The sequence below is a fragment of the Amblyraja radiata genome, chromosome 3 (assembly GCF_010909765.2).
Source record: "Amblyraja radiata isolate CabotCenter1 chromosome 3, sAmbRad1.1.pri, whole genome shotgun sequence".
Classification (NCBI taxonomy): Eukaryota; Metazoa; Chordata; class Chondrichthyes; order Rajiformes; family Rajidae; genus Amblyraja; species Amblyraja radiata.
In genome coordinates this window covers 11,945,484-11,957,971 of record NC_045958.1, presented here as the reverse complement: position 1 = coordinate 11,957,971, position 12,488 = coordinate 11,945,484, and the positions used below count along the sequence as shown (strand labels likewise).

At 48.1% G+C, this 12,488-nt stretch overlaps 1 protein-coding gene across 2 annotated transcripts in view; it reads left to right on the top strand.

Moving 5' to 3' along the window:
- ttc37 (tetratricopeptide repeat domain 37) overlaps positions 1–12,488 on the top strand; it is a 114,637-nt gene that overhangs the window by 35,854 nt on the left and 66,295 nt on the right. For both annotated transcript variants that reach the window (XM_033017294.1, XM_033017295.1), the window contains exons 10-13: positions 488–589; positions 8,045–8,181; positions 8,605–8,685; positions 9,635–9,738. In XM_033017294.1, coding sequence (XP_032873185.1) covers positions 488–589; positions 8,045–8,181; positions 8,605–8,685; positions 9,635–9,738 — 424 coding nt within the window. The remainder of the gene's footprint in view (positions 1–487; positions 590–8,044; positions 8,182–8,604; positions 8,686–9,634; positions 9,739–12,488) is intronic.

The following is a 12,488-nucleotide window of genomic DNA, read 5'->3' as shown; positions in this document are numbered from 1 at the left end:
CCAAATTACCAAAAGTGCCAGTTAGAATCCAATTAGGCTACTTTGCTTGTATTACATAATCTAATAGCAAAGCTGTGGAGCATGCACGGAAGACCAGACCTGACCATACTGAGAAAAACTGAACCAAAGGTGTGACGGGCAGAAATGGCCAATCACTTCTGATACAAAGACAAAGAAAGAGTGAGCTATCCTAAAGTTGGAAAATGTGGCATATGTCTTTAGAAGGCTGCAATCTGACCAGATGGATGATGAAGTGGTGTTCCTCAAGTTTGCATTGGCTCTCATTGTAACGGACTGTAGACAAGTTAAAGTGAGAGTGGAATGGTGACTTTGAAATTACAGGCTCAGGGTTACTCCTGCAGACTTAACTCAGCTGAGTAATCACCTGATTTGCAATTCATTTATCCATTGAAGAGAAGACCGTGTTTCAAGTGAACGTGATGATGAGTATTTTGCAATCTTAAGAGGATTATTATTTGTATTGCAGGGTTAAAACATGCACGAACAACAGTTATAGCCTGGCTTTATCTCGCAGAAATTCAATTCCGGATGCACAGATATGAAGAAACAATCAGTTCTTGCAGGCAAGGTTGGGAATGTTCTAATGTTTGTATATTTAGTAAGCTAATTGATTGGCCATAATTATGTTCATGGATAATTGAATTCTCCTTTCTTTACAGTAATCATGTTTGGCTTTACATTTTAATTTTCTGTTCCCAATGTCCCTATCCCTGTCCTACGTTTTGTTTCAATTTTCTCTCTAATAGTCACCTGAGGATCTACAATTTAAGTGTATCTTAAATTCTGCTTCCATTCCATAATTTGCACCATTGTCTGTTAATTGATCACCTGCACACATACTAATTTAAATTGACTGCTAATGAGCATTTCTTTGCTATTTAAGAAAATCTCACATTTAATTAAATATCTTTCCCATGACGTTTTCATTCCCTGTGTCTTATCTGCTGCAATTTACATTTCTCTTAGAGCTGCTTTTTTCAAATTTTTGCATCATCAGCTTCCCTGAAATTACCTGCTATGTTTTCATCTTTCAAGCCCTCATGTCAACATCTCTTCAATCCTCTAGATTTTTCAAGTAAAACAGGCCTTTAAATCTATTTCTTTGAACAGACTATTGCAATTACCGTTAATATCTGTGGATTTAGACAATAGGTGCAGGAATAGGCCATTCGGCGCTTTGAGCCAGCTCCGCCACACAATGTGATCATGGCTGATCATCCCCAATCAGTACCCCGTTCCTGCCTTCTACCCATATCCCCTGACTCCGCTATCTTTAAGAACCCCTAGCTCTCTCTTGAAAGTATCCAGAGAACCGGCCGCCACCGCCTCTGAAGTAGAGAATTACACAGACTCACAACTCTCCATGTGAAAAAATGTTTCCTCATCTCCGTTCCAAATGGCTTACCCCTTATTCTTAAACAGTGGCCCCTGGCTCTGGACTCCCCCAACATCGGGAACATGTTTCCTGCCTCTAGCGTGTCCAAACCCTTAATAATCTTATAGGTTTCAATAAGATGCCCTCTCATCCTTCTAAACTCCAGAGTGTACAAGCCCAGCCGCTCCATTCTCTCAGCATTTGACAGTCCCGCCATCCCGGGAATTAACCTTGTAAACCTTGCAATCCCTCAAATTAAGGGACCAAAACTGAACACAATACTCCGGGTGTGGTCTCACTAGGGTCCTATACAACTGCAGAAGGACCTCCTTGCTCCTATACTCAACTCCTCTTGTTATGAAGGCCAACATTCCATTGGCTTTCTTCACTGCCTGCTGTACCTGCATGCTTACTTTCATTGACTGATGAACACGATCCCCAGATCCCATTGTACTTCACCTTCTCCCAACTTGACACCATTTAGATAATAATCTGCCTTCCTGATTTTGCTACCAAAGTGGATAACCTCACATTTATCCACATTAAACTGCATCTGCCATGCATCTGCCCACTCACCCAACCTGTCCAAGTCACCCTGCACTCTCATAGCATCCTCCTCACAGTTCACACTGCCACCCAGCTTTGTGTCTGCAAATTTGCTAATGTTACTTTGAATCCCTTCATCTAAATCATTGATGTATATTGTAAATAGCTGCGGTCCCAGCACCAAGCCTTGCGGCACCCCACTAGTCACTGCCTGCCATTCTGAAAGGGACCCGTTAATCCCCACCCTTTGTTTCCTGTCTGCCAAACAATTTTCTATCCATGTCAGCACTCTACCCCAATACCATGTGTCCTAATTTTGCCCACTAATCTCCTATGTGGGAGCTTATTAAATGCTTTCAGAAAGTCCAGGTAACTACATCCACTGGCTCTTCCTTGTCTGTTTTCCTAGTTACATCCTCAAAAAATTCCAGAAGATTAGTCAAGCATAATTTCCCCTATGTAAATCCATGCTTTATTCTTGGTAACTCTCCTGTGTCATGCCTTTGGTTACTTTATTAAATTAAAAATGGGTGTTAATGTAGCTTAAATATGTATGTGGTTATTATCTGATTACTAATGTTATTGCTGGCCTTCTGATGTATGTTCAAGAGAAATGCTTTTTTTTCATCATGGTCTAAATAGGGATCAAATGTACAGTTGTGGCGTCCCTGGGGGTTAGGCCACTCCTTGGGTCATCCCCCTCGGCTATTGAGGGACAGGGGCGTTGGTCTGCCACGAGGTTTCCCGAGGTCCCTGTGTGGTTTGTGCCCTCGCTGTGTGATTAAAGACTACTGTTTGAACCGGCCTAGCGTCTGGCCTTTCCCTGACCTCGTCCAGGCCGCTACAACTGGTGACCCAGCCATTCATCACACGTGATGGATAACAACGCCGTTGCACTTAAACTCCCTACTCTGTGGACCGAAGAGCCTGACATCTGGTTCCAGCAGCAGAGGCACAATTTGCTGTGCGTGGGATAACTATGGACCGAAACACAATATTTGTACGTGGTCAGCGCGCTTGACCAAGCGACTGCGAGGCGAGTTAAGCCTTACCTTAGAGCCCCCCCATTAACTAACAAATATAGGGGCCTTAAGGAATTCCTTATCAGGAGGTTTGGCCTTAGTGAACAAGGTGTTCAAGAAGGAACTGCAGATGCTGGAAAATCGAAGGTACACAAAAAAGCTGGAGAAACTCAGCGGGTGCAGCAGCATCTATGGAGCGAAGGAAATAGGCTTCTTCAGACTGAAGAAGGGTTTCGGCCCGAAATGTTGCCTATTTCCTTCGCTCCATAGATGCTGCGGCACCCGCTGAGATTCTCCAGCATTTTTGTGTACCTTTGGCCTTAGTGAATCTGAGCGGGCAGCTCGGATTCTCCGAATGGACGGTCTGGGCAACCGCCGGCCGTCTGCCCTCCTGGTGGACATGCTCACCCGAATGGGGGACCACGAACCTTGTTTCCTATTTAAGTTTGTTTACCTGCAGCTGCTCCCGCCTGACATCCGCCTGCAGCTCGCCAGGGATCCCTTTACCGACATGCAGGTGCTGGCTGAGTACGCCGACGAGCTGTGGATGTCCTGCCAGCGGGACCTGGAAGCGCTGGCCGTCCTTCCCGCGGCGTCGGGAGGCTCGGAGCAGGTCGGGGCCGCTATCCACCGCGTCTCCGCAGCTCCCAGTCGGCAAAATCCGGCCGCCATCAGGCATTCCACTGCAGGCACGTCTTTTCAGCACGGCCCGCCTGCAGTTCCACCCAACGTCAGCAGAGGTCACTGGTGTTCAACCCAGCTAAATTCGCCCGCAGTTCCACCAGACGCCAGCAGAGGGGGTGGGTGCTATTACCATTGTCGCTGGGGAGCTGCAGCCAGGCAATGTCGCCCACCCTGTTCATTCCCGGGAAATGAAGGGGCCGGTCGTCAGTGATTCCTTCGGAGGCAGGCAATTTTCATCGCGTCTTCGCCTGGGATCGCCGCACTGGGGGTCGATTCCTCGTGGACACTGGTGCGGAAGTGAGTGTTCTGCCTCCCTCCATCGCTGACATCCGTGCGGGCAAACGGGGCCCTCTCCTCACCGCGGCGAATGGGAGTGCTATTCACACCTACTGAGTTTGCACCATCTCCCTCAACTTTGGCCGCAGCTCCTTTTCGTGGGAGTTCGTCATCGCCGATGTTTCCCAGCCGCTGCTGGGCGCAGACTTCCTTCGAGCCCATTTACTGCTCATGGATGTCAAGCGGCGGCGCCTGATGCACTCCTTCACGCTGAGAGCCGGTCTTCCTCCGCATTGGTGATCCCTGATGTCCCCCCGTCGTCCGTGGATGCAACTTTCGCGCGTTCCAGACATCCTCGAACCCCACTTCCACTCCTCCACTCCCAAGCACTGGGTGGAGCATCATATTCCTACTACCGGCCTGCCTGTGCACGCCCGGCGCGTCGTCTCGCGCCAGACAAGCTTCGTCTGGCTCGGGAGGAGTTCCGCCTGATGGTGGCGATGGGCATCGTGCGCCCCTCCGATAGCCCATGGGCGTCACCGCTCCACATGGTCACTAAAGCGGGAGGGGGCTGGCGCCCGTGTGGGGATTACCGTCACCTGAATGATGCGACCGTCGCCGACAGGTACCCGGTCCCGCACATTCAAGACTTCAATGCCCATGTGGCCGGAGCATCGGTGTTCTCCAAGGTGGACCTCGTGCATGGCTACAACCAGATTCCGGTCCACCCCGACGATATCCCGAAGAAGGCCATTATAATGGCATTTGGACTGTTTGAATTTGTACGGATGCGTAGGCCTTTCAGCGACTTATGGACTGCGGACTGTGTGTGCCGCGGCCTGGACTTGGTATTCGTGTACTTGGATGTCATACTCGTGGCCAGTCGCTCGCGGCTGGAGCACTGCATTCATCTCCATCGGCTGAGTCAGCGCCTCAGCAATTTTGGTTTGTCCATCAACTCGTCCAAGTGCCGTTTTGGGGTGACAGCTATCGACATCCTCGGCCACCGCGTAACTCCACAGGGGGTGGTGCCTCTGCCGGCCAGGGTGGACGCTGTCTGCAGGTTCCCCCGTCCGACCACGGTTAAGGGTCTACAGGAGTTGGTGGGGATGGTCACCGTTTATCACCGCTTCCTGCCACTTTTCCACCTGATTGCTGGTCATCGCAGGGAGGTTGAGTGGTCCGATGAAGCAACAGCGGCATTCGAGAGGGCTAAGGAGGCACTGGCTGGGGCCACGATGCTCGTCCACCCACAAGAGGACGCCCCGATTGCCCTGACGGTGGACGCTTCTGAAGTTGTGGTTGGGGCAGTGTTGGAGCAGCTTGTTGACGGATGCTGGCGGCCACTCGCCTTCTACAGCAGGCATCTCAGTGGTGCTCAACGCCGTTACAGCGCTTTCGACCGCAGGCTCCTGGCCCTGTATCTCGCCGTACGCCATTTTTGCTACTTCATGGAGGGGGGCCTTTTACTGCATTTACGGATCCCAAGCCGCTAACCTTCGCGTTCGCCAAGGTTTCAGACCCGTGGTCTGCCCGGCAGCAGAGGCAGTTGGCGTATGTGTCCGAGTACACCACCTCCATCCGTTTCGTTGAGGGCAAATACAACAGGGTGGCCGACGCCTTATCGCGACCTGCAGTCCACGCGGTTCTCCAAGTCGCTGAGGGTATTAATTATTCCTCCCTGGCAGCCGCTCAGCTGGTCGATGAGGTGATGGCCGCCTATCGTACGGCAGTTTCGGGCCTGCGGTTGGAGGATGTTGACTGTGGTCCTGGGGGCGCAACGCTGCTGTGCGATGTCTCCACTGGAGTTCCGCGACCCGTCGCCTGGCGGCGCAGGGTGTTTGTGGTGCTCCATGGGCTTGCGCATCCCTCCATCAGGGCGACAATGGCCCTGGTAGCCTCCCGCTTCATGTGGCACGGGCTGCGGAAGGAGGTTGGACATTGGGCGCGCACTTGCATCCCGTGCCAGACCGCCAAGGTGCAACGACACGCTCGCCGTTGCAGGAGTTCGCCATCTCTCGGCAGCGGTTCGACCACATTCACGTGGACATCGTGGGGCCACTGCTGGGGCATGACCTATCTATTCACCGTCGTGGACCGCTTCACGCGGTGGCCTGAAGCCATTCCGCTACCTGATTCTTCAAGGCCACTTGTGCTCGAGCCTTGGTGGCGCACTGGATCGCCCGGTTCGGTGTGCCACTGGACATAACATCCGACCGGGGGCTCAGTTCACGTCGGAACTGTGGTCGGCCATGGCACACCTCCTGGGGGTTCGCTTACACCACATGATGGCGTACCATCCACAGGCGAACGGCCTGGTGGAGCGGTTTCACCACCAACTCAAGGATGCCCTGAAGGCACGACTCAATGATCCGGACTGGGTGGACGCTCTGCCGTGGGTTTTGCTGGGGATCCGCACCGCACCCAAGGAGGACTTGGCCTCCTCCTCCGGCAAGTTGGTGTATAGGTCTCCGTTGACGGTGCCCGGGGAGTTCATCCCACCGACACGGGGCCAGGTGGAGCAGCCTTCGGACGCTCTGCAATGTCTTCGGCAGATGGTGGGCAAGCTGGCACCAGTGCCCACGTCTCGTCATGGGTCCTTCCGTCCGCACATTCCCTCTGCTCTGGAGGACTGCCAGTTCGTCTTCCTACGCAAGGATGCACATCGGACACCCCTCCAGCGGCCGTACGAGGGTCTCTTACGAGTCCTAGAGCATGGCTCATCTACATTCGTCCTGGACATGGGGGGTCGGCATGAGACTGTTTCGGTTGCGTGGCTGAAGCCGACGCATATTGACATTGATCAGCCGGTGCTGGTAGCTCGGCCCAGTAAGCGATTGGTGGTGGACATGTACCTGACTCATTAAAGTATTTCAGGAAGCAAATATGCCATCCTGAACTGATCTGACCTCTATGTGTAATTGACTCATAATTCAGTTAGGGGGAAATTAGGGTTGAACAGCAATAGCCAGAATTCCCAGTGACTTGCACATCTGGTCAATGAATAAGTAAAAATAACTTGAGCAAAAAACTTCTTTCACTTGGGCAAAAAACAAAGTGGTGGACGAATTCAGCAAGTTGAGCAGCATCTGGTGGGAATGAACAGATAATTCTATCCATTTCCTTCACAGATGCTGCCTGACACTGCTGAGTTCCACCAGCACTTTTTTTTGGCGCAAGATTTAGATTTTTTTTGCTCAAGATTTGGCAGAGCAGTGACTTCTTTGCTCATATCTGGATTGAGTCAAGTAAATAGTGAATAAGAAGATTCAATATAAGTTTAATTTTCTTGGTATGTATATCGATGTGCTCTAATTTGCACATGTGTTTTAAAGTTAGAAGGATATTTCTAAGAAATAACCAGTCTTGCAGCTTTCATATTGTAAATGTGGATTATTTGTTTCATGCTTTAACCACAATTAAAGTAGCAGTTTATGATCAAACAACAGCTAGCGAAAAGACTGGTCTGCAGAAACGCAATGAATTTGTTTTTTTGCTTATATTATTGCCTACTCTCTTTATTCTGTCTAATTTAAAGACAAACTTGGTCTTTTTTTAAATTCCAATGGATGCATTTGAAGTATTAGTGCAGCATGTTGTGGTAAACCTGTAAAAGGTAGTCATAAGCATGGATTTGTCAATAGCACATCCTGAGTTTTCATTTGAGAATTATTTATTTGTATTTCAACTTCAAATTTGCTTATAAGGACATAAGTGATATATAGAATTAGGCCATTTGGTCCATCAAGACTACTCCACCATTGAATCATGGCTGATCAATCTCCCTCCTAACCTCATTCTCCTGCCTTCTCCCCACAACATTTGACACCCGTACTAATCAAGAATCTAACTATCTCTGCTTAAAAAAATCCACTGACTTGGCCTCCATAGCCTCCTGTGGCAAAGAATTCCACAGATTCACCACCCTCTGACTAAAGAAATTTCTCCTCATCTCCTTCCTAAAATAACGTCCTTTAATTCTGAGGCTATGACCTATAGTCCTAGACTGTCCCACTGGCAAAAACATCCTTATACTGTATACATTAAAATAAGATGCACATGTTAGCCATCATTTGAAGATTGATTTAGAGATTTTGTTCGTATGGTTTACTCTCTCTAGGTCTGAAATGGTTAGAAAAGAGTGTCCATGATGGGAACAGGTATCAAAAACCCAAGTTGCAGTTTTTGCAAGCAGAAGCTCTGGTCAAATCTGGTGACGCAGATAATGCAGATATAGCCTTTGGCATCTTGGAGCAGGTATAGTACTCATACTAAATGCCAACACTATTTCCAATGTGATGTTCTATTAAATCAATATTAATATAAATTGCATCCAGAAGTTTAATAGATAATTATTAATGCAGGATAGTCAAATGAAGAAAAGGTTTGAAATTGCAGGCGTCTCTGCTGAATTCCAGTTATCTTTCTGATATTGGGGATTAAATAGCAAGTTTTTAGTGATATATACTAGTGTGAACTGTTTATGAGTGGCTACTTGTTGATTCACTGTTGAGGTTTCCTTTTAATATACATGAATACACATTAAATACACATTTATATAAGGGAGGTTTTCTAATTGCTTTCTGTATATCATGTTGCTTTTTACAAATTGATGCACAATTTGAATTCTGGTACAGAAGCAATCTTTGTGTAAAATTGTGGATATTTCTACCTATTTAGCTTCCTAATAATGAACCGGTACAACTTGCCATGAAAGGTCAAGCATATTTGAATAAGGGACAAATGGAACAAGCATCTAAGGTTGGTTTGTGTTTTAAATTGGTTGTTAATGAAATGTAAATGAACACAAAGTTTATGTTTTGACTATTGTTAAAAATTTCTCTTCACTTTGCAAATGTAACGATGCTTTCAACACATTTTGTCTAGTAAACAAAACACTTGTAACTATTTAGGATAGGATAAGATAGGAATACTTTCTTGTGATGTGTGACTAAGCACAGTGCGATTCTTTGCTTGCATACACAATGTATACAAATAGCAACCACCTACGGCGCTGACAAAGTTACAAAGCACACCGACTCCCCCTTTTGTCCCCCATTACACCCCCCACCACAGCAGTTCCCCCACGCCGGGTCCCTATTGTCCTTTGTCTCCCCCAATGTCCATTGTTCTTCCCCTCTTCCCTCACGCCGGGTCCTCCATTGTTCCTCCCCTCCCCCCTCATGGTGGTCTTCCACGCTCTCATCGACCGTGGGTTGACCTGCGAGGCATTGCCGAAGCTGCGAGGCTTCACCACCGCCGAGGCCCCATCGTCGCGATGCTTCATCACTGCCGCCGCCGAGGCCTCACCCCTGTCGACGCCCACTTCACGCCTCCGTGGTACCGACCTGGGCTCCAGCCGCTTCGCCCGACGCAGGCTTCTACCCATGAGGCCCCAACCCGGGCTTCTACACGGCAATCTGGGAAGCATCGAGACCGGGGCGCCTCGATAAAGGCCACCGGTTGCGTTCCCAGTCCGCGGCCCGTCGTGAAGCCTTCTGGCCGCGCGACCCGTCGTGAAGCCTTTTCTGGTAGAGTAAAATGGTAGATCTAAAATTAAAATCCACAAAATGATGTATATGAAATAGATTTAAGTGATGTTGCAGCTGTTTATTTCTGTTAGTAATGATTCATTACAACTCAACGCAGAGCAGAATTTTGATGCTTTGCTGAAAATTAAAAAGCAAAATTTTTCCCATTTGCCCGATAGATTTCAACAGATCTTACAAGATCGCATTCTGACTTGGCTGAGTCATGGGAACTCCAAGGCCTTATTGACTATAAGCAAAAAAATTACATGCAGGCAGAACTAAGGTAAGAAAGTCTGTTGTCCTAACCTTGTATTTGTATGGCCACCAGTGGCGTTGGGGCGATGGCTGCCCTGCCGGCAGTCTGCTCGTTTTTTCATTCTTTTTGTTATTTTTTAGTGTGTTAAGTTTGTTTTAATGTACTTTGTTTTATGTGGGTAGAGGGGGGAGGGGATCGGGGGAAACTTTTTTTCAAATTCTTATTTTGCCGGAGGTGATTAATTTTCGGATCACATTTTCCGGGCTCTCTGCGGCCTTCCATCGATGGAGCTGGAAGCCTCCTCGGACTGAAGGGCAACCAATGTGGAGAAGAATTATCTGCTTAGTACGCAAAGGCTTTTGTGACATTGAATTTGTTGCGTATGGTCAGTAATGTCCCCTGCAATTTTCTTCAAGATGTCGCTAAATGAAGGTCATGTCCATAGATTATACCTTATAATAGATTCCCCACTGCAATCCAAGGAGCAGTTCTTCAGCCATGAGGAGTCTTTTGGTTAACAATGATTTTTCCCGCTGTAGATAATAGGGAATCCACACTTTAGTTACTTCAGATTGAAAATAACATTTGCTGTGTCAGTTACTGGTGAGTTTATTATGACTAGTAACTACAGTTACTATAGTACTGATTTACAATACCACTTACAATCATATTTAATGTGCAAAAATGTCCAAACAATAGTTGCAATAGGGGTTTTTTTATGTAATTTGAAGTTAAATATTTTTACTTGCTATCATTTTCATGTATTTAATCATTATCAAAATTGGAAATAACATGGCTCCAATAATGATTAAAAGGTTTCTTTTGTTGAATACAATACTAACAATTTGTAATGAATTTGCATTGAGATGTGATTGAATTGCTGATATAATACATACCGTATTTCCCAGCAATGAAGACGCACCTACGTTGAAGACGCACCCCCATTTTGAGTTACATAATTTAAAAAAAGGCTGGCGGGACATAGAATTTCTCACGCTCCAAAAAAAATAAAAAAAATAAAATAAAGAAAGTAACAATTCAATTTGCCCAAGTCTTCCAGATCTCCTCCATTCTGAATGACTGATTGGGTGGGGGTGGAGGGTGACGGCAGGTGGAGAGATGGTGGGAAAAACTGGAGCACATGTTAAATCAGTTGTGATCTTATAGAATGACAATACTAGTTCAAGGGACCAACTGAGGTTACTCGTGCTGACACAGGAGTAAGCTCCACCGCCCGCTGCTTTTGTGCACGTCTGTTTACAAGGCAGCAGCATTCTTATTCTCTCTCTTATTCTCACTTGACCGACAAGCGCCACACACCTCCAAAGCATGACCCCATGCAAATTTACATTGAAAGACACGGACCAGGCAGTGAATACCATGTAGTGTCACCCAGCGCAGCAAGTGAGGCCATGTCCTGCTCCCGGCAGCAGTCGGAATTTAAGGATTTGCGGGAAGCGCCTGACATGAGCCAGGCTGGCGAGCGGCAGGAGAGCACTGCCAGAGGTGAGCGGGCCGGCAGAAGGCGCTGAGGTGGTGGCTGGTTCTGCTGTGTGGCCCCGGTGGTCGCTGCCAGCCACCCGAGCTACTTCCCTCCCCAGCCACAATGCGGTGGCTCCGCGCCCGGAGGGCCGCGGCAGCGGTGAGTGAGTTGCTGGCATGATCACCGACTCCCTCCTTTTCAACGCTCCTGCCCTCCCCGCAACTTTACCCCTGGCGGCCCAGCCAATTTCAATTTCAATTAACTTTATCCGTTGGGAACTTTGGTTTCTGCAGCCATACAACAAAAAGAAACAATTTTACAAGACACACAACCAACTCAATTCACACAGACATCCATCACAGTGAATCTCCTCCTCACCGTGATGGAATGCAAAGTCTTGTCTCTCCCCTGCTCTCCATCCTGTGCCGATGTTAAAGCCCCCAGCGGGCGATGGCAAGTCCCGCGGCCGTTAAAGACTCGCCGGGCGATGTCAGGCCCCGCTCCGGGTCATTTTGTGCAGCCCAGGCCGTGCTGATCCGGACCAGACTTCCCACACGCTGTGAAAGGAACTCTTCCCACCCCCCCTCCCCCTGGCGGCGCTGTCGTTTTACAGCCGCTTCCCATCAGCTGCCAGCAATGAGGGATAGACTTGGCTATCCCTCTGTACAGCAACATCATTCTTGATGTTGCTGTACTGAGGGATAGCCAAGTCTATCTTTCTTGACTAGCAACCTAACCTTCGGCCTCCTAGACGCAGGTAAATTTTCGTGCCTTATTTTTGGGTAAAAAATAGCGTCTTCATTGTCGGGAAATACGGTAATCTTTCTGTCATTGCAGTTTGTTCTGGAGGCGAGAGAAATTGCCCCTCAGATTTCTATTGATTCTTTCCCCTCTCACCTTAAACCTATGTTGTCTATCAAGTTCTTGATTCTCGTACTCTGGGAGAGGGACTGTGCATTCACCCTATCAATACCCCCTCATGATTTTATACTCCTCTAAGATCGTGTGTCTCCAACTATCGCAGATTAGTGCGGCATGGTGTCGTAGTTGTTGCCTTAGTGTCAGAGACCCGGGTTCAATCCTGACTGCGGTTGCTGTCTGAACAGAGTTTGTAAGTTCTCCCTTTGACTGTGTGGGTTTTCTCCGGGTGCTCCGGTTTCCTCCCACATTTCAAAGGCGTACAAGTTTGTAGGTTAATTGGCTTCGGAAAAAATTGCAAATTGTCCCTAGTGTGTAGCATAGTGCTGGTGAACGGGTCGGCGTGGACGCAGTGGGCCGAATGGCCTGTTTCTGC